The sequence below is a fragment of the Salvelinus alpinus genome, chromosome 3 (genome assembly GCF_045679555.1).
Source record: "Salvelinus alpinus chromosome 3, SLU_Salpinus.1, whole genome shotgun sequence".
NCBI lineage: Eukaryota > Metazoa > Chordata > Actinopteri > Salmoniformes > Salmonidae > Salvelinus > Salvelinus alpinus.
This window is the reverse complement of record NC_092088.1, coordinates 2380277-2404100: the sequence shown is the minus strand read 5'-3', so window position 1 is coordinate 2404100 and position 23824 is coordinate 2380277. Positions and strand designations below refer to the sequence as shown.

The following is a 23824-nucleotide window of genomic DNA, read 5'->3' as shown; positions in this document are numbered from 1 at the left end:
CCAAACACGGCAAGTTGGGTTGATGCCAAAGAACTCCATTTTGGTCTCATCTGACCACAACACGTTCACCCAGTTGTCCTCTGAATCATTCAGATGTTCATTGGCAAACTTCAGACGGGCCTGTATATGTGCTTTCTTGAGCAGGGGGACCTTGCGGGCGCTGCAGGATTTCAGTCCTTCACGGCATAGTGTGTTACCAATTGTTTTCTTGATGACTATGGTCCCAGCTGCCTTGAGATCATTGACAAGATCCTCCTGTGTAGTTCTGGGCTGATTCCTCACCGTTCTCATGATCATTGCAACTTCACGAGGTGAGATCTTGCATGGAGCCCCAGGCTGAGGGAGATTGACAGGTCTTTTGTGTTTCTTCCATTTGCGAATAATCACAGAAACTGTTGTCACCTTCTCACCAAGCTGCTTGGCGATGGTCTTGTAGCCCATTCCAGCATTGTGTAGGTCTACAATCTTGTCCCTGACATCCTTGGAGAGCTCTTTGGTCTTGGCCATGGTGGAGAGTTTGGAATCTGATTGATTGATTGCTTCTGTGGACAGGTATCTTTTATACAGGTAAGAAACTGAGATTAGGAGCACTCCCTTTAAGAGTGTGCTCCTAATCTCCGTTCGTTACCTGTATGAAAGACACCTGGGAGCCAGAAATCTTTTTGATTGAGAAGGGGTCAAATACTTATTTCCCTCATTAAAATGCAAATCAATTTATAACATTTTTGACATGCATTTTTCTGGATATTTTTGTTGTTATTCTGTCTCTCACTGTTCAAATAAACCTACCATTAAAATTATAGACTGATAATATCTTTGTCAGTGGGCAAACGTACAAAATCAGCAGGGGATCAAATACTTTTTTCCCTCACTGTATTTCAGCCACACCCATTGCTGACAGGTGTATAAAATCAAACATAGCCATGCAATCTCCATAGACACACATTGGCAGTAGAATGGCCTTACTGAAGAGCTCAGTGACTTTCAACGTGGCACCGTCATAGGATGCCACCTTTCCAACAAGTCAGTTTGTCAAATTTCTGCCTTGCTGGAGCTGCTCTGGTCAACTGTAAGTGCTGTTATTGTGAAGTGGAAATGTCTAGGAGTAACAACAGATCATGAGCGAAGTGGTAGAACACACAAGCTCACAGAACGGGACGGCCGAGTGATGATGCGCATAAAAATCATCTGTCCTCGGTTGTAACACTCAGTACAGAGCTCCAAACTGACTCTGGAAGCAACGTCAGCACAATAACTGTTAGTCGGGAGCTTCATGAAATGGGTTTCCACGGCCGAGCAGACGCACACGAGCCTAAGATCACCATGCGCAACGCCAAGCGCCGGCTGGAGTGGTGCACAGCTCTCTTTAGAAAATGCGACTCACCACCTGGATTTGGTCTTATGAAGCAAAATGTGAAATGGTGTTTTTGACATTGGATAAAAGTAGAGACTCAGAGCTATAAAATAATAGATCATACACTGCAGTTGAGGAACAATGGGAAGGTAATTCTGCTTGAATTAGTTGATAAACACACTTTAGAGAAAATGGCCTGTGAATGTTTTGGTATCTAGTGAAGAGCTCCTCTTTGTCTCCACCCATTCAGCATCGTTCACGCCCTCTTCAGCTTTAGCCCCGCCCATTCAGCATCGCTCACGCCCTCTTCAGCTTTAGCCCCGCCCATTCAGCATCATTCACGCCCTCTTCAGCTTTAGCCACGCCCATTCAGCATCGTCCACGCCCTCTTCAGCTTTAGCCCCGCCCATTCAGCATCGCTCACGCCCTCTTCAGCTTTAGCCCCACCCATCTCGTTTCTCTCTCGGAGCGTTCAGAACGAACACTTGAATCTCTGGCCGATGATTTGTTTACCTCTGGATAACATGAAAACAGCTCTGAAGGCAACAAGGTCATTACGATGATTTGTTTACCTCTGGATAACATGAAAACAGCTCTGAAGGCAACAAGGTCATTACGATGATTTGTTTACCTCTGGATAACATGAAAACAGCTCTGAAGGCAACAAGGTCATCACGATGATTTGTTTACCTCTGGATAACATGAAAACAGCTCTGAAGGCAACAAGGTCATTACGATGATTTGTTTACCTCTGGATAACATGAAAACAGCTCTGAAGGCAACAAGGTCATTACGCTTTTCTTGCCGATGTTTACTGACACCGGTCATATTCAACGGGTGTTTAACTTAAGACAGGTACCTAGCGTCCGACAGGATTACCAACACTGACTGACCAGGTCCAATAGACAGAAGCCTTCTACATGGCAGACCAATCCGAACTCCTCTCTCGGCATGTCCAGCCCACTCATTATCTCAGCCAATCATCGCTAGTGGGAAGGTTGCTGACTCCTGTGGCTAAACCAACTAGGCTCCTAATTTAATAATTTTATTCGTATTTACAGATGGAATACAAGTTTGTTATTAAGACACATGAAAGTTCACATGTTCCAGAACGCATTTCTGCCCCCCAAAAAATACGCATTTTGATTTTATTTTTTATTACCTTCAAACAGCTCTCCTGTGAAGTTGTGACTTGTGACAAACGCCTAGTTTCCTAAAACAGGTCACAGATGTCAGCGCCGTGTCATAGTGAAACAGACGTAGCAGTAAATCACAGGATTACTCATAACACAGCGTCTCAGCGCTGTTCCGGTGCCGAGACAAAAAACGACCTAACGACGTGGTAACAATACAAGCGCGTACCATGATGCAACAGCATTGCCCTGTGTCTAGAGTTACGCCATGCTCACAGTCAGAATGAAAAGTAGTCACAGTTAAAATACTAAAATTGCTCACAAAAACACATTCCTAAAACACTGCCTGCAGGGGTCAAGGAATCCCATGTATGGACTCAGACTAAGCACTATGTGCTGTGTAGGGGTGTTCCTACTACAGTCAGACAACACTATGTGCTGTGTAGGGGTGTTCCTACTACAGTCAGACTGACAACACTATGTGCTGTGTAGGGGTGTTCCTACTACAGTCAGTCAGACAACACTATGTACTGTGTAGGGGTGTTCCTACTACAGTCAGAATGACAACACTATGTGCTGTGTAGGGGTGTTCCTACTACAGTCAGTCAGACAACACTATGTACTGTGTAGGGGTGTTCCTACTACAGTCAGAATGACAACACTATGTGCTGTGTAGGGGTGTTCCTACTACAGTCAGTCAGACAACACTATGTGCTGTGTAGGGGTGTTCCTACTACAGTCAGAATGACAACACTATGTGCTGTGTAGGGGTGTTCCTACTACAGTCAGAATGACAACACTATGTGCTGTGTAGGGGTGTTCCTACTACAGTCAGAATGACAACACTATGTGCTGTGTAGGGGTGTTCCTACTATAGCCAGACAGACAACACTATGTACTGTGTAGGGTGTTCCTACTACAGTCAGAATGACAACACTATGTGCTGTGTAGGGGTGTTCCTACTACAGTCAGAATGACAACACTATGTGCTGTGTAGGGGTGTTCCTACTACAGTCAGTCAGACAACACTATGTACTGTGTAGGGGTGTTCCTACTACAGTCAGAATGACAACACTATGTGCTGTGTAGGGGTGTTCCTACTACAGTCAGTCAGACAACACTATGTGCTGTGTAGGGGTGTTCCTACTACAGTCAGAATGACAACACTATGTGCTGTGTAGGGGTGTTCCTACTACAGTCAGAATGACAACACTATGTGCTGTGTAGGGGTGTTCCTACTACAGTCAGAATGACAACACTATGTGCTGTGTAGGGGTGTTCCTACTACAGTCAGAATGACAACACTATGTGCTGTGTAGGGGTGTTCCTACTACAGTCAGAATGACAACACTATGTGCTGTGTAGGGGTGTTCCTACTATAGCCAGACAGACAACACTATGTACTGTGTAGGGTGTTCCTACTACAGTCAGAATGACAACACTATGTACTGTGTAGGGGTGTTCCTACTACAGTCAGAATGACAACACTATGTACTGTGTGGGGGTGTTCCTACTACAGTCAGACTGACAACACTATGTGCTGTGTAGGGGTGTTCCTACTACAGTCAGACTGACAACACTATGTGCTGTGTAGGGGTGTTCCTACTACAGACAGACTGACACCACTATGTGCTGTGTAGGGGTGTTCCTACTACAGTCAGAATGACAACACTATGTGCTGTGTAGGGGTGTTCCTACTACAGTCAGAATGACAACACTATGTGCTGTGTAGGGGTGTTCCTACTACAGTCAGACTGACAACACTATGTGCTGTGTAGGGGTGTTCCTACTACAGTCAGACAACACTATGTGCTGTGTAGGGTGTTCCTACTACAGTCAGAATGACAACACTATGTGCTGTGTAGGGGTGTTCCTACTACAGTCAGAATGACAACACTATGTACTGTGTAGGGGTGTTCCTACTACAGTCAGAATGACAACACTATGTACTGTGTAGGGGTGTTCCTACTACAGTCAGACTGACAACACTATGTACTGTGTAGGGGTGTTCCTACTACAGTCAGACTGACAACACTATGTGCTGTGTAGGGGTGTTCCTACTACAGACAGACTGACAACACTATGTGCTGTGTAGGGGTGTTCCTACTACAGTCAGAATGACAACACTATGTGCTGTGTAGGGGTGTTCCTACTACAGTCAGAATGACAACACTATGTGCTGTGTAGGGGTGTTCCTACTACAGTCAGAATGACAACACTATGTGCTGTGTAGGGGTGTTCCTACTACAGTCAGAATGACAACACTATGTGCTGTGTAGGGGTGTTCCTACTACAGTCAGAATGACAACACTATGTGCTGTGTAGGGGTGTTCCTACTATAGCCAGACAGACAACACTATGTACTGTGTAGGGTGTTCCTACTACAGTCAGAATGACAACACTATGTACTGTGTAGGGGTGTTCCTACTACAGTCAGAATGACAACACTATGTACTGTGTAGGGGTGTTCCTACTACAGTCAGACTGACAACACTATGTGCTGTGTAGGGGTGTTCCTACTACAGTCAGACTGACAACACTATGTGCTGTGTAGGGGTGTTCCTACTACAGACAGACTGACAACACTATGTGCTGTGTAGGGGTGTTCCTACTACAGTCAGAATGACAACACTATGTGCTGTGTAGGGGTGTTCCTACTACAGTCAGACTGACAACACTATGTGCTGTGTAGGGGTGTTCCTACTACAGTCAGACTGACAACACTATGTGCTGTGTAGGGGTGTTCCTACTACAGTCAGACAACACTATGTGCTGTGTAGGGTGTTCCTACTACAGTCAGAATGACAACACTATGTGCTGTGTAGGGGTGTTCCTACTACAGTCAGAATGACAACACTATGTACTGTGTAGGGGTGTTCCTACTACAGTCAGAATGACAACACTATGTACTGTGTAGGGGTGTTCCTACTACAGCCAGACAACACTATGTGCTGTGTAGGGTGTTCCTACTACAGTCAGACAACACTATGTGCTGTGTAGGGGTGTTCCTACTACAGTCAGACAACACTATGTGCTGTGTAGGGTGTCCCTACTACAGTCAGACAACACTATGTGCTGTGTAGGGGTGTTCCTACTACAGTCAGACAACACTATGTGCTGTGTAGGGGTGTTCCTACTACAGTCAGACAACACTATGTGCTGTGTAGGGGTGTTCCTACTACAGTCAGACTGGCATTTCTACATTATTACTTCAGCCAAGATACTGGAATTTGTCCCAAAATGTTCCTGAACTAGAGGCGTGTCACGCTAGAGAAACACGACCTAATCAGTTGACATCAGCAGTAATGCAACAGTATCCTGTCTGCCTGTGTTTTAAAAGGCTAAAAGCATTGTACCGATGTGAAGGATTTTGCCTACTTTTTCCAGCCAAAATATTGGAATGAATCCCCCAAATATTCCTGAAACACTGTCTGCAGCCTCCTGTCCTGAACATAGGAGAGGTCTACATGTGATGCCTCCTGTCCTGAACATAGGAGAGGTCTACATGTGATGCCTCCTGTCCTGAACATAGGAGAGGCCTACATGTGATGCCTCCTGTCCTGAACATAGGAGAGGCCTACATGTGATGCCTCCTGTCCTGAACATAGGAGAGGCCTACATATGATGCCTCCTGTCCTGTGTATCAGGGAAGTCACCTAAACAATTGGCTACCGTAGCCTAGCTACCGTAGCCTAGCTACCGTAGCCTAATGTGGTTCCCTACTTCTTTTCAAATCATTTGACTTCAGTCATGATACTGGAATCTGTCCCAAAGCTGTTCCTGAAACCCCATCTGTCTGCAGGTTCTGAATGATTGATGCCTACTGTTTTGTTGTGAGTCACACCGTGCTCAGTATTACCAGGCTGGAGTCTCTACTGAACTGTACTGTAGAGTAATGTGTTGTTGTGAGTCACACCGTGCTCAGTATTACCAGGCTGGAGTCTCTACTGAACTGTACTGTAGAGTAATGTGTTGTTGGGAGTCACACCGTGCTCAGTATTACCAGGCTGGAGTCTCTACTGAACTGTACTGTAGAGTAATGTGTTGTTGTGAGTCACACCGTGCTCAGTATTACCAGGCTGGAGTCTCTACTGAACTGTACTGTAGAGTAATGTGTTGTTGTGAGTCACACCGTGCTCAGTATTACCAGGCTGGAGTCTCTACTGAACTGTACTGTAGAGTAATGTGTTGTTGTGAGTCACACCGTGCTCAGTATTACCAGGCTGGAGTCTCTACTGAACTGTACTGTAGAGTAATGTGTTGTTGTGAGTCACACCGTGCTCAGTATTACCAGGCTGGAGTCTCTACTGAACTGTACTGTAGAGTAATGTGTTGTTGGGAGTCACACCGTGCTCAGTACTACCAGGCTGGAGTCTCTACTGAACTGTACTGTAGAGTAATGTGTTGTTGTGAGTCACACCGTGCTCAGTATTACCAGGCTGGAGTCTCTACTGAACTGTAGAGTAATGTGTTGTTGGGACAGAGAGGAGAATAATAAGATGTAGCCTGTAAGGTCACTGACATCCTGACCTGCATAGTATGAATGGGCATATAGACCATGACCTGGCTGTCAGCTGAGAACAGGGACCAGACAGACATGACCTGGCTGTCAGCTGAGAACAGGGACCAGACAGACAGACAGACATGACCTAGCTGTCAGCTGAGAACAGGAACCAGACAGACATGAACTGGCTGTCAGCTGAGAACAGGGACCAGACACAGACAGACAGACAGACAGACAGACAGACAGACAGACAGACATGAACTAGCTGTCAGCTGAGAACAGGAACCAGACAGACAGACAGACATGACCTGGCTGTCAGCTGAGAACAGGAACCAGACAGACAGACAGACATGACCTGGCTGTCAGCTGAGAACAGGGACCAGACAGGCAGACAGACAGACATGACCTGGCTGTCAGCTGAGAACAGGGACCAGACAGGCAGACAGACAGACATGACCTGGCTGTCAGCTGAGAACAGGGACCAGACAGGCATGACCTGGCTGTCAGCTGAGAACAGGGACCAGACAGACAGACATGAACTGGCTGTCAGCTGAGAACAGGGACCAGACAGACAGGTTACAGATACTGCATAGTCTATGAGACAGACAGGGCCACAGACAATTGACTGAGTGATCACGCTCTCCATAGCCGCTGTGAGTAAGACCTTTAAACAGGTTAACATTCACAAAGCCGCGGGGCCAGACGGATTACCAGGACGCGTACTCTGAGCATGTGCTGACCAGCTGGCAAGTGTCTTCACTGACATTCCCAACCTCTCCCTGACCAAGGCAAATATCTACATGTTTCAGGCAGACATGGCTATATACAGGGAGTACCAGGTAATAACATGCTATATACAGGGAGTACCAGGTAATAACATGGCTATATACAGGGAGTACCAGGTAATAACATGCTATATACAGGGAGTACCAGGTAATAACATGGCTATATACAGGGAGTACCAGGTAATAACATGGCTATATACAGGGAGTACCAGGTAATAACATGGCTATATACAGGGAGTACCAGGTAATAACATGGCTATATACAGGGAGTACCAGGTAATAACATGGCTATATACAGGGAGTACCAGGTAATAACATGGCTATATACAGGGAGTACCAGGTAATAACATGGCTATATACAGGGAGTACCAGGTAATAACATGGCTATATACAGGGAGTACCAGGTAATAACATGGCTATATACAGGGAGTACCAGGTAATAACATGGCTATATACAGGGAGTACCAGGTAATAACATGGCTATATACAGGGAGTACCAGGTAATAACATGGCTATATACAGGGAGTACCAGGTAATAACATGGCTATATACAGGGAGTACCAGGTAATAACATGGCTATATACAGGGAGTACCAGGTAATAACATGGCTATATACAGGGAGTACCAGGTAATAACATGGCTATATACAGGGAGTACCAGGTAATAACATGGCTATATACAGGGAGTACCAGGTAATAACATGGCTATATACAGGGAGTACCAGGTAATAACATGGCTATATACAGGGAGTACCAGGTAATAACATGGCTATATACAGGGAGTACCAGGTAATAACATGGCTATATACAGGGAGTACCAGGTAATAACATGGCTATATACAGGGAGTACCAGGTAATAACATGGCTATATACAGGGAGTACCAGGTAATAACATGGCTATATACAGGGAGTACCAGGTAATAACATGGCTATATACAGGGAGTACCAGGTAATAACATGGCTATATACAGGGAGTACCAGGTAATAACATGGCTATATACAGGGAGTACCAGGTAATAACATGGCTATATACAGGGAGTACCAGGTAATAACATGGCTATATACAGGGAGTACCAGGTAATAACATGGCTATATACAGGGAGTACCAGGTAATAACATGGCTATATACAGGGAGTACCAGGTAATAACATGGCTATATACAGGGAGTACCAGGTAATAGCATGGTTATATACAGGAAGTACCAGGTAATACCATGGCTATATACAGGGAGTACCAGGTAATACCATGGCTATATACAGGGAGTACCAGGTAATACCATGGCTATATACAGGGAGTACCAGGTAATAGCATGGTTATATACAGGAAGTACCAGGTAATAGCATGGTTATATACAGGAAGTACCAGGTAATACCATGGCTATATACAGGGAGTACCAGGTAATAGCATGGTTATATACAGGAAGTACCAGGTAATACCATGGCTATATACATGGGATACCATGTAGTAACATGGTTATATACATAGGATACCATGTAGTAACATGGTTATATACAGGGAGTACCCGGTAATACCATGGCTATATACAGGAAGTACCCGGTCATAACATGGCTATATACAGGAAGTACCAGGTCATAACATGGCTATATACAGGAAGTACCAGGTCATAACATGGCTATATACAGGGAGTACCAGGTCATAACATGGCTATATACAGGGAGTACCAGGTAATAGCATGGTTATATACAGGAAGTACCAGGTAATACCATGGCTATATACATGGGATACCATGTAGTAACATGGTTATATACATGGGATACCATGTAGTAACATGGCTATATACAGGAAGTACCCGTTCATACCATGGCTATATACAGGGAGTACCAGGTCATAACATGGCTATATACAGGAAGTACCAGGTAATAACATGACTATATACAGGGAGTACCAGGTAATACCATGGCTATATACAGGGAGTACCAGGTAATAACATGTCTATATACAGGGAGTACCAGGTAATAACATGTCTATATACAGGGAGTACCAGGTAATACCATGGCTATATACAGGGAGTACCAGGTAATAACATGTCTATATACAGGAAGTACCAGGTAATAACATGACTATATACAGGGAGTACCAGGTAATACCATGGCTATATACAGGGAGTACCAGGTAATAACATGGCTATATACAGGGAGTACCAGGTAATAGCATGGTTATATACAGGGAGTACCAGGTAATAACATGTCTATATACAGGGAGTACCAGGTAATACCATGGCTATATACAGGGTGTACCAGGTAATAACATGGCTATATACAGGGAGTACCAGGTAATAACATGGCTATATACAGGGAGTACCAGGTAATAACATGGCTATATACAGGGAGTACCAGGTAATAACATGGCTATATACAGGGAGTACCAGGTAATAACATGGCTATATACAGGGAGTACCAGGTAATAACATGGCTATATACAGGGAGTACCAGGTAATAACATGGCTATATACAGGGAGTACCAGGTAATAACATGGCTATATACAGGGAGTACCAGGTAATAACATGGCTATATACAGGGAGTACCAGGTAATAACATGGCTATATACAGGGAGTACCAGGTAATAGCATGGTTATATACAGGAAGTACCAGGTAATACCATGGCTATATACAGGGAGTACCAGGTAATACCATGGCTATATACAGGGAGTACCAGGTAATACCATGGCTATATACAGGGAGTACCAGGTAATAGCATGGTTATATACAGGAAGTACCAGGTAATAGCATGGTTATATACAGGAAGTACCAGGTAATACCATGGCTATATACAGGGAGTACCAGGTAATAGCATGGTTATATACAGGAAGTACCAGGTAATACCATGGCTATATACATGGGATACCATGTAGTAACATGGTTATATACATAGGATACCATGTAGTAACATGGTTATATACAGGGAGTACCCGGTAATACCATGGCTATATACAGGAAGTACCCGGTCATAACATGGCTATATACAGGAAGTACCAGGTCATAACATGGCTATATACAGGAAGTACCAGGTCATAACATGGCTATATACAGGGAGTACCAGGTCATAACATGGCTATATACAGGGAGTACCAGGTAATAGCATGGTTATATACAGGAAGTACCAGGTAATACCATGGCTATATACATGGGATACCATGTAGTAACATGGTTATATACATGGGATACCATGTAGTAACATGGCTATATACAGGAAGTACCCGTTCATACCATGGCTATATACAGGGAGTACCAGGTCATAACATGGCTATATACAGGAAGTACCAGGTAATACCATGGCTATATACAGGGAGTACCAGGTAATAACATGGCTATATACAGGGAGTACCAGGTAATAACATGTCTATATACAGGGAGTACCAGGTAATACCATGGCTATATACAGGGAGTACCAGGTAATAACATGTCTATATACAGGAAGTACCAGGTAATAACATGACTATATACAGGGAGTACCAGGTAATACCATGGCTATATACAGGGAGTACCAGGTAATAACATGGCTATATACAGGGAGTACCAGGTAATAGCATGGTTATATACAGGGAGTACCAGGTAATAACATGTCTATATACAGGGAGTACCAGGTAATACCATGGCTATATACAGGGTGTACCAGGTAATAACATGGCTATATACAGGGAGTACCAGGTAATAACATGGCTATATACAGGGAGTACCAGGTAATAACATGGCTATATACAGGGAGTACCAGGTAATAACATGGCTATATACAGGGAGTACCAGGTAATAGCATGGTTATATACAGGAAGTACCAGGTAATAGCATGGTTATATACAGGGAGTACCAGGTAATACCATGGCTATATACAGGAAGTACCAGGTAATACCATGGCTATATACAGGGAGTACCAGGTAATAGCATGGTTATATACAGGAAGTACCAGGTAATAGCATGGTTATATACAGGAAGAACCAGGTAATAGCATGGTTATATACAGGAAGTACCAGGAAATAACATGGTTATATACAGGGAGTACCACTACCAGGTAATACCATGGCTATATACAGGGAGTACCAGGTAATAACATGGTTATATACAGGGAGTACCAGGTAATAACATGGTTATATACAGGAAGTACCAGGTAATACCATGGGTATATACAGGGAGTACCAGGTCATAACATGGCTATATACAGGGAGTACCCGGTAATAACATGGTTATATACAGGAAGTACCCGGTAATAACATGGTTATATACAGGGAGTACCACTACCAGGTAATACCATGGCTATATACAGGGAGTACCAGGTAATAGCATGGTTATATACAGGGAGTACCAGGTAATATCATGGTTATATACAGGGAGTACCAGGTAATAACATGTCTATATACAGGGAGTACCAGGTAATACCATGGCTATATACAGGGAGTACCAGGTGATATCATGGCTATATACAGGGAGTACCAGGTAATAGCATGGCTATATACAGGAAGTACCAGGTAATACCATGGCTATATACAGGAAGTACCAGGTAATACCATGGCTATATACAGGAAGTACCAGGTAATACCATGGCTATATACAGGGAGTACCAGGTAATAGCATGGTTATATACAGGAAGTACCAGGTAATACCATGGCTATATACATGGGATACCATGTACTAACATGGTTATATACATGGGATACCATGTAGTAACATGGTTATATACAGGGAGTACCCGGTAATACCATGGCTATATACAGGAAGTACCCGGTCATAACATGGCTATATACAGGAAGTACCAGGTCATAACATGGCTATATACAGGAAGTACCCGGTCATAACATGGCTATATACAGGAAGTACCCGGTAATAACATGGCTATATACAGGGAGTACCAGGTCATAACATGGCTATATACAGGGAGTACCAGGTAATAGCATGGTTATATACAGGAAGTACCAGGTAATACCATGGCTATATACATGGGATACCATGTAGTAACATGGTTATATACATGGGATACCATGTAGTAACATGGCTATATACAGGAAGTACCCGTTCATAACATGGCTATATACAGGAAGTACCCGGTCATAAAATGGCTATATACAGGAAGTACCCGGTCATAAAATGGCTATATACAGGAAGTACCCGGTCATAACATGGCTATATACAGGAAGTACCCGGTCATAACATGGCTATATACAGGAAGTACCCGGTCATAACATGGCTATATACAGGAAGTACCCGGTCATAACATGGCTATATACAGGAAGTACCAGGTCATAACATGGCTATATACAGGAAGTACCAGGTCATAACATGGCTATATACAGGGAGTACCAGGTCATAACATGGCTATATACAGGGAGTACCAAGTCATAACATGGCTATATACAGGGAGTACCCGGTCATAACATGGCTATATACAGGAAGTACCCGGTCATAACATGGCTATATACAGGAAGTACCAGGTCATAACATGGCTATATACAGGGAATACCAGGTCATAACATGGCTATATACAGGAAGAACCAGGTCATAACATGGCTATATACAGGAAGAACCAGGTCATAACATGGCTATATACAGGAAGTACCCGGTAATAACATGGCTATATACAGGAAGTACCCGGTAATAACATGGCTATATACAGGAAGTACCCGGTACAACCTGGTACTCCCTGCACAACAACTCAGTGTATATAGCCATGGTATCGTTCTCTCTCTGCATTGTTGTGAAGGGTCAGAAGTAAGCATTTCACTGTTTGTCACATGCTTCATAAACCAGCAGGTGTACACTAAGAACATTTGATTTGAACATTTGATTTGAGACAGATAGCGTCTGTGTGGTCTGTCACCGTGCGTCTCCATCACACAGCTGGGTAACTATGGAAACCCTTGACATCAGCACAACGGAGAGAGAAGAGAATTGCAGGGTCGTCGAGTATATACACACAATCAATCAATCGTAGCCCTCTGCAGTACAGGCACCAGGCCAACAGGGAGGGTCTCTAGTTACCAGGGAACCCCTCACAGGACAGAGACAGCCTCCATTAAACACATAACTAGACAGACTGGGACTGGAGCATGTTCATTCAGCACAGCTGTTATCACGGTACACTGATCCACTGAGGCAGAGACATATAGAGACATGATGCGACCAGCACAGCTCTGCTTGCTGTCGAGGGAGAGATCGAGTACAGGAGAGGAGAGAGAGCCGTCTGTCGTCAGAGGAGAGGGAGAGAGCCGTTTGTCGTCAGAGGAGAGAGAGAGAGCCGTTTGTCGTCAGAGGAGAGAGAGCCGTCTGTCGTCAGAGGAGAGGGAGAGAGCCGTTTGTCGTTAGAGGAGAGGGAGAGAGCCGTTTGTCGTCAGAGGAGAGGGAGAGAGCCGTTTGTCGTCAGAGGAGAGGGAGAGAGCTGTTTGTCGTCAGAGGAGTTAGAGGAGAGGAGGAGAGAGAGCTGCAGTGGCAGGTATGGAACCAGATGAATTATACCCAGAGAGGAAGATGCTACAAACAGTCATTACAAACGGTGTGTGGACTGCTGTGTGCGTGAGAGAAGCACACAGACGATGGTACCCACCCTGTCATAAAACAAAGCCACGATGATAACTCAGAAGAGAGAACAGACCGAGGCAGCTGCTGCTACTATGTTGTACATGGGGGGGGCTTGGGGATCTCCATGGCAACTGGGGACATGAGTAGTAGTCATTCTGAACCCCGTCATACCGGAGGGGGCGGAGTGGCCTTCAAAACACCTGACTGACCCCAATTTCACAAAGACACTGACTGATATTGAAGCTCATTTGCATGTTGTCCTCACTTCAAATCAAAAAAAAGTTTATTGGTCGCATGCATAGTTTTGCAGCTGTTATGTTATGTTCCTAGCGCACACAACGCAGCAGTATCTAGAAATACATCATTCAAAAGAGTTTTAAAAAAGAACAAGAAATTAAGACATATCAGAACGAGCCCCGTCAGGGTCCAGAATATAAACCGGAACGAGCCCCGTCAGGGTCCAGAATATAAACCGGAACGAGCCCCGTCAGGGTCCAGAATATAAACCGGAACGAGCCCCGTCAGGGTCCAGAATATAAATCAGAACGAGCCCCGTCAGGGTCCAGAATATAAATCAGAACGAGCCCCGTCAGGGTCCAGAATATAAATCAGAACGAGCCCCGTCAGGGTCCAGAATATAAATCACAACGAGCCCCGTCAGGGTCCAGAATATAAAATCAGAACGAGCCCCATCAGGGTCCAGACTATAAATCAGAACGAGCCCCGTCAGGGTCCAGAATATAAATCAGAATGAGTTAAATAAAGGTGAAATATAAAAAAATAAGTAAATTATCAATGGAAACAGCACCTGAGGTCAATTTTGAGTCGAATGGCAAAGAGTCCGAATATTTATGTAAATAAAGTATGTTTTTTTTATTTGTAATACATTTCTAAAAAAAACTGTTTTTTCTTTGTCATTATAGGTTATTGTGTCTAGATTGATGAGGGAAAAACATGTATTTAACCCATTTTAGAATAAGGCTGTAACCTAACAAAATGTGTGTGTGTGGGGGGGGGGGGGGGGTCAAGGCTGTAACCTAACAAAATGTGTGTGTGTGTGTGGGGGGGGGGGGGGTCAAGGCTGTAACCTAACAAAATGTGTGTGTGGGGGGGGGGGGGGGGGGGGTCAAGGCTGTAACCTAACAAAATGTGTGGGGGGGGGGGGGGTCAAGGCTGTAACCTAACAAAATGTGTGGGGGGGGGGCTGTGAAAAAGTATCTCCTGCCTTTCAAATGTTCTCTACTTCTGCATTTTTTTTATTTTTATCCTGAATGTTATCAAAATCTCCAAACCTAATATTAGATAAAGGGAACCTGAGTTTACAAATAACAACTAAATAATTATTTCAGAAACAAAGTTATGTAACATACATTGCCTGTGTGTGAAAAAGTAATGCCTTACAGTCAATAACTGGTTGTACCACCTTTAGCTGCGATGACTCCAACCAAACACTTCCTGTAGATGTTGATCCGTCTGTCACATCGCTGTGAAGGAATGTTGGCCCACTCTTCCATGCTTTAACTCAGCGACATTTGTGTGTTTTCATTTCAAGCATAAACTGCTCGTTTCAAGTCCTGCACCGATATCTCAACTGGGATTCGGTCTGGACTTTGACTAGGCCATTCCAAAACTTCCAATTAGTTGCTTTTTAACCATTTTCATGGAGACTTGAGTGTGTGTGTTTCAGATCATTGTCTTGCTGCATGACCCAGCTGCAACTTCAGCTACAGCTCAGAGACGGACGTTCTCCTGTAGAGTTCTCTGATACAGAGCAGAATTCATGGTTCCTTCTAAGGCAAGTCATCCAGGTCGTAAGGCAGCAAAACAACCCCAATCCATCACACTACCACCACCATGCTGACCCCAAACCATCACACTACCACCACCATGCTGACCCCAAACCATCACACTACCACCACCATGCTGACCCCAAACCATCACACTACCACCACCATGCTGGACCGTTGGTGTGAGGTTCTTACTGTGGAATGCAGGGTTTGGTTTTCACCGGACGTAAATGGGACCCATCTCATCCAACAAATTGACTCACCTGTCAATAGAACAATCTTCCAAGAGTCTTGATGATCTTCCTGGTGCTTCCTGGATGAGATGGGTCCCATTATGTCTGGCGAAAATGACAGCAGCTCTGTGTTTTCCTGGAAGCGGGAGAAGGTTTGTAGCTTGTCAGGAGCGAGGCGTCGGCGACGTGGATGGCTTTCCCTTTCTGAATCCGTGATTGTTTGGAGTCCTTTCCACATACGTCTCGTGTCTGAGCTGTTGAATTGCGACTCCAAATTGAAAGTTATACTTGGTGAGTGACCGCCAATATAATGTCCGAAAGTTATATTTGGTGAGTGACCGCCAATCTAATGTCCGAAAGTTATATTTGGTGAGTGACCGCCAATCTAATGTCCGAAAGTTATATTTGGTGAGTGACCGCCAATCTAATGTCCGAAAGTTATATTTGGTGAGTGAACTCCAATATAATGTCCGAAAGTTATACTTGGTGAGTGACCTCCAATATAATGTCCGAAAGTTATACTTGGTGAGTGACCTCCAATATAATGTCCGAAAGTTATACTTGGTGAGTGACCGCCAATCTAATGTCCGAAAGTTATACTTGGCGAGTGACCGCCAATCTAATGATTTCCGTATAACAGAGTATGTTACAGTCCCTGATGTCTCTCTGGAAAGAGATCCTCGCCCTGAGCTCCTCTACTTTATTGTCCAGGGACTGAACGATATTTCCAGCTGTAGGTAATAATAATGTGAGAAATAACACCAAAACAACAATATACTGCAAAATTGGCTTGGAGTTAGAAGCAGGGCAACCGTGTCTGTCGGCGCCGTCTTGTCACTTCTCTCTCCCTCCATGACTGCTCCTCTCCTCTCTTCAGAGAGAGGAGCAGTCGATGAGGGAGAGACGACAACTTGCACCAAAGGGTAAATTAGCTTTTAATATCCAATGGAGAAGAAAAGAAAAAAATGCCTCACCGCTTTTCCAAACACCTACCCCAGAATCATCCCAGACCTGTTGGTTAACACACCACCTAACCACTCCTTAGTCAGAGGAGTGACGACCACGGCACTGCAAAGTCTTCGTTTGAACAGAACTAGGGCTTCGGCTACCAGCCTAAGTGATATATCAATGCTTTTACAGAAGGAGCAGAGGACACCATACACAGATATTGTATGGAGGATACCTCATCTCCTTTCTACAGCCTACAGTAACTAGGTCATTGTTAAAAGACCCAGTATATCTCCATAGAAACAAGTGATCTTGTGACTTCCCCCTTGACAAAAGCATTATTAAGCCTCAGTATGACTCAGAGCAAAGCGCTACGAGTCCACGGACTACGCAATGCTGTGAATATCCAGGATAGGGCCCGGATTCATAAGGCATTTGTGATCTAGGGTCAGCTTTTGCCTTCTGATCATAATGAATAGGATTAAAATGGACAACAGGGGACCTGATCTGAGATCAGCGGCTCTGCAGTCCAATCCCAGGCTTTACGCTGGTGGTTGAGCAGACTAATCGGAGTCTGGTGATCTCTCTGTTGAAGACTCACGGTCATGGGGTGAGAGGTACCAGAAAGAGAGGGGGAGGTGGTTAACAGCAGATAGATGTGGCCTGGGAGAGGTCAGAAGAACTAGAAAGATACACCAGTGAGAGGAGGGAGATGCCATCAGTGTATATGGTGTAGTGGTGGCCTGGGAGAGGTCAGAACTAAAAGACAACTTCCTCCAAAAACAGACGGCTCAGTTTGGTATTTACCATTTTACTCAGGCACTTCAGGCTGGGCTCAGTCTAGTAACTGAGGAAAAGCCCTGTGCTTCGTATGCTTGGCCAGACAGACACCCAGCAGGCAAGCTGTGGTTAACACTCCCACCCACCTAATCAACTATGCTGTAACTTACAGCTACTCCGTCCGTCTCATGCTGGCTCGTCTCTAACAGTTAAAACAAAGGGTTCAAACACATTTGGAAAGATGGAATTGAATGACTTTTCCATTAATTAAACATGACTTAACTAAATTTCCATGACCAACAATTGTGAACATTCAATTGCCAAAACAAACTGTTAGGTCCACATTGGGTCGACCTCAATAGAAAAATAGGAAATGAATATGAAATAATATAATATTGACTTATTTTTCATCATCTCATCTCTACTCAGGCAGTAACAGTCAGACAAATTGTAACCTCCCCATACTGTACTGTCTGTAGCCCCCTGTCCGTAGTCCCCCTGTCCGTAGCCCCCTGCCCATAGCCCCCTGCCCGTAGTCCCCCTGTCCGTAGTCCCCCTGTCCGTAGTCCCCCTGCCCGTAGTCCCCCTGGTAGACCCCCTGTCCGTAGTCCCCCTGTCCGTAGTCCCCCTGTCCGTAGTCCCCCTGTCCGTAGCCCCCTGCCCGTAGCCCCCTGCCCGTAGTCCCCTGCCCGTAGTCCCCCTGTCCGTAGTCCCCCTGCCCGGAGCCCCTCTGTCCGGAGCCCCTCTGTCCGGAGCCCCTCTGTCCGGAGCCCCTCTGTCCGGAGTCCCCCTGTCCGTAGTCCCCCTGCCCGTAGTCCCCCTGCCCGTAGCCCCCCTGGTAGTCCCCCTGTCCGTAGCCCCCTGCCCGTAGTCCCCCTGTCCGTAGTCCCCCTGTCCTTGGCCCCCTGTCCGTAGTCCCCCTGTCCGTAGTCCCCCTGTCCGTAGTCCCCCTGCCCGTAGTCCCCCTGTCCGTAGCCCCCTGCCCGTAGCCCCCTGCCCGTAGCCCCCCTGGTAGTCCCCCTGCCCGTAGCCCCCCTGGTAGTCCCCCTGCCCGTAGTCCCCCTGTCCGTAGCCCCCATGTCCGTAGCCCCCCTGTCCGTAGTCCCCCTGTCCGTAGCCCCCCTGTCCGTAGTCCCCCTGCCCGTAGTCCCCCTGTCCGTAGCCCCCTGCCCGTAGTCCCCCTGTCCGTAGCCCCCCTGTCCGTAGTCCCCCTGTCCGTAGCCCCCTGCCCGTAGTCCCCCTGTCCGTAGTCCCCCTGTCCGTAGCCCCCCTGTCCGTAGTCCCCCTGTCCTTGGCCCCCTGTCCGTAGTCCCCCTGTCCGTAGCCCCCCTGTCCGTAGCCCCCCTGTCCGTAGCCCCCTGTCCGTAGCCCCCCTGTCCGTAGTCCCCCTGTCCGTAGTCCCCCTGTCCGTAGCCCCCTGCCCGTAGCCCCCTGCCCGTAGCCCCCTGTCCGTAGCCCCCTGCCCGTAGCCCCCTGCCCGTAGTCCCCCTGCCCGTAGTCCCCCTGTCCGTAGCCCCCTGCCCGTAGTCCCCCTGTCCGTAGTCCCCCTGGTAGTCCCCCTGTCCGTAGTCCCTATGTCCGTAGCCCCCTGTCCGTAGCCCCCTGCCCGTAGCCCCCTGTCCGTAGTCTGCCTAAGTATGCTGCAGAGCTGTCTGACTAAATCATTGTACTTGTTCTTCAAAGTAGATAAGGTATACTTTCACGAACTGTCTCTATCCCTCTCTCTTGTTGTGTTGCGTACATTCTTCTCTCACAAGGTAAATGCACTCTGTGTGTTTCTAGCCTACATTAGCAGGCGTAAAAGTGTATCCAACTCTGTCCAAACCAGAAAGAACAGTCGCAATGGATTATGGTCATTGTAGTTAATTACCACGTTTCTGCCTGAACTAGGTTGAATATTATTTTAATGAAAACTACAACTCCCTTCAGCCCAGCGTCCACATGGTTCAACTACAAATCAAATCAAGAACTAATGGTCAACTAGTTGTTTAATAACCAGAAGAAAAAAATATACATTTTGGTTAATCGCTCAGCACACGATTAAACAGACCAGTCAACACACACACACACACACAGCCTTTTCATGAGCCTCTGACCTAATCTGTTGCCATTTGGACAAACATGATTGAGGGTTTTAGCGAACTACCCCCTTGGCATCCACACCAGACCACAGCTACATCACAAGTAAATCCAGACTTCAAGTAGCCAAAATAGAAACATATGTATACCACTGATGATGTGGCACAGAAGAGACCTGTCACAGGCTGCACTAGTCTATAGTCCTCTAAACTAGTCTGCATACCACTGATGATGTGGCACAGAAGAGACCTGCCATATTAACACACAGGCTAGCCTATAGCTCTCTTTGCTATAAGGGCGGCAGGTAGCCTAGTGGTTAGAGGGTTGGGCCAGTAACCAAAAGGTTGCTGGATCGAATCCCCGATCTGTCAAGGTACAAATCTGTCGTTCTGCCCCTGAACAAGGCAGTTAACCCATTGTCCCCCTGAACAAGGCAGTTAACCCACTGTTCCCCGGTAGGCCGTCATTGTAAATAAGAATTTGTTCTTAACTGACTTGCCTAGTTAAATAAAAGGTTAAATAAAAAAGACAAACTAGACAGACTGAACCATCAGGCCTGTTATCAACCCATGTTTCATTATAGAGAATTCTGCAGAAGCAACGTTACGTATGATGTGACTGAAGTAGCCAAGCCGACGGGCCGTGCACCTAGGGGCAAGCCGACGGGCCGTGCACCTAGGGGCAAGCCGAAACAGATGTTTCCCCACAAATGTTTTCCTCGATCGGCTTAATCCTGTGATGAACGATCACCATTCTTATTCTCCTGAGTTGGTCTAATCTCCTACCGGGAAAAAAATCTACAAAGTAGACCATGTGGCTTACCGGAACCCAGTTAAGTAATGACCAGTGGCATAATGAATAACAGCAAACAGCCCATTAAGCCATTATACTACTGGTATCCATGTATATTACAGCCAATGCCTCTATATTAGGATAGTATACTGCAGTAGGGATTTTCCACATCTACAGAAGTATATTTCACGTATTATTCATTGACAGAAACCTACTTTTAAAAAGTCATACAACAAAAAACGATCAGGCTGCAACAGCTGTAACGTGAATTACAGTTTAATCACATATAAAAAGCATCTTGTGTCATACGAGTTGTGTTGTGGCCAGCTCTGGTCTGGGTCGCTAGCGTCGTAATGCCCTGGACCAGAGATATGCTGCTAGCTAGCTGCTAGCTAGCTGCTGCTGGACCTACCTGTAGCTCTGCTCCTTGTACTCGACAGTCCATGTACTTCTCCCAGGCAAAGGCCAGGTTAGCCAGGTGTGGATTGGCCATGTCCCCGGGCTGTAGGTCTACTCCAGGCAGCAGAACAAGGTGCGGTTGGGGACAGTGACTGACTCACTCCTCCTCATCGGAGGAAGTCAAATGTTAACCAGGACCAGCTCAGCTCAGTTCAACAGCCAGTTTATCCGAGTCACACATAATCCATGATGTCTGGCTGTAGCTCGATCAGCTGGTTCACACTGTCAGTGTTGCTTCCGTTTGTTGGTTCCTGCAGAAAACATCATAATAAAAACAAGTGTTGACACTTTTGCAAACATCTTGTTGGGTGTCTGTACAGAAAAAAGACTGTAGTTGGTAATCTGCTGGCTAGCATTATAATTAATCGAATATTAAGTCAATAAATAAATGACAATTTTTTAAAAATAATTTCCACTCTTCCCACACCATAAATAACTTAACGCTAGTTAGCATTGGCTCCCAAAACAACCTCTTAACTTATTTCATACTGGACACAGAGACATAAAAATGTTATGTGGGGAAGTAGATAAATGGCCACATTGCCAAAATCTCAAAGTATCCCTTTAACGTCCAAAAGCGTAAGTCGCATCACAGGCTCTCTTGGGGACTCTGCAAAGGCTACTGACGCGTTCAACACATCTGTGAACTCGGAAAATACGAGGTCAGAGCATGACATCAGTCAACTTCAGGTCGAAAAGTCAGAGCTCTACAATGGAGGCCCATTCAAATCGATTTTTCCCCAGTTCCCAGTTGTTTTGAACGTACTGAAGTCGGAGATTTCTCAGTTCCCAGTTGATTTGAATGCGGCATACATCACAACTGATTGCATGGTGTGACAACCGCTGGCTAGCAGCTGTCAATAGTTGCTAGCCTTAGATAGCATACTAGCGACATAGCTAGCTACGCTAACTTATTGTGTCTGGCAAGCAGCAATTGCACATTTCAAAATTAAAATCCTGGACAGTGCTTACTGTTTGAAAATGGGATGGCTACAAGGTAGAATTGCGGGCTCCAGTGATGGAAAAAGCCGCAAGGACCATTTCCCCGTAATAGACTGGCTCAGTTAGCTGTGTAGCTACTGCATTGCTAGCTAGAGCTGTCAAACTGAAACGTCCCGCATTTCCAACGACGCGTCTGCAGAACGAAACGATACCAAACCGTCCCGAAGCCGTTATAAAGCTTCAAACGATCACTCTTTCACTTTTACAAGCAGCTGAAAATGGCAAGTCACGTTAGCTAGCTATTCCCACATACCCGTTCGTTCCTATGAGAGTATCCAGGATGCTTTCCAAGCGGCAAACTATCCACCGTTGAGAATATCATACGGAATACACAAACCGAGGACGACAGCCGCCACGGATCTGTGGTCTAGTCGCCATTGGATAAAAAAAGAGGCTAAACCCCGCCCCATCAATCTATCGCTCTGACCGACCCGTCAATCATCGGACGTCATCAGTGTCCCCCTCTGGGGGCGGGGTCTCTAAAACAGCACAGTGACTGTACAAAGGGCACACAACGAGCAACCTATTTTCACGGGATGCAAAGGGAGAGAACATTTGAATGTTTTGAAGCACAGTTTTATACTAGACAGGAATTTGCCCTGAATTCACCGAAAAGAAATGCCTCACTACAAACACACGGTGTAATGGAGCCTTTTATTAATACACTGAGTGAGCTCTTTTAAAGGCCTTCTACAGTGATGTTGGTTTTTTCTTGTGTTGAGAAAAAAAACAGGATGCCACGCAAGGATGTGGGCAGAGGCAAGCACCAGCTAGCGAGATCCTATTGGCACGTTCTGGCATTTATTTGCATATTTCCTTTAGGGAACGCCTACACTGTGACACGTGTGTGTGTGCAGTAACTCAACTCTCCCTTGCACTCCTGATCAACGCATTTTTTTTTTACTTTGGCAAAGAGTAAAGTCCACAACACGCAGTGCACTCTGTTTGTTACAGATTCTAGTTTTGTAAACAGAACATTGTATGGAGATCAAATGTTTCATCGATGAGAAAATTTGCAGAACGTCGGCCAAAATCCATCTCTCTCCGTCTTCTCCCACTGCAGGCCACAGGGCTTCCTCTCAGCACCATCAAATCAAATGATCTTGCCCGCATACACGTATTTAGCAGATGTTATTGCGGGTGTAGCGAAATGCTTTTGTTTCTAGCTCCGACAGTGCAGCAATATCTAACAATACACAACAATACACACGAATCTAAAAGTTAAAGAAACATAGAAATATTAGGAAGAGCAATGTTAGAGTCCGGAGTACACATTATAGAGTCCGGAGTACACATTATAGAGTCCGGAGTACACATTATAGAGTCCGGAGTACACATTATAGAGTCCGGAGTACACATTATAGAGTCCGGAGTACACATTATAGAGTCCGGAGTACACATTATAGAGTCCGGAGTACACATTATAGAGTCCGGAGTACACATT

At 45.5% G+C, this 23824-nt stretch overlaps 1 protein-coding gene across 3 annotated transcripts in view; it reads right to left on the bottom strand.

Moving 5' to 3' along the window:
- The window catches only part of lyst (lysosomal trafficking regulator), a 323436-nt gene extending 300674 nt beyond the window's left edge, over positions 1-22762 (bottom strand). For 2 of the 3 annotated variants that reach the window (XM_071391269.1, XM_071391271.1), the window contains exons 1-2: positions 22634-22762; positions 21332-21629 (exon numbers count right to left, since the gene is read on the bottom strand). In XM_071391269.1, the coding sequence (XP_071247370.1) occupies positions 21332-21412 (81 nt within the window). In that variant the 5' untranslated portion in view covers positions 21413-21629; positions 22634-22762. Of the gene's footprint in view, positions 1-21331; positions 21630-22350 lie in introns of all 3 variants that reach the window. The other variant, XM_071391270.1, reaches the window with a different exon arrangement.
- Positions 22763-23824: the final 1062 nt, after the last annotated feature.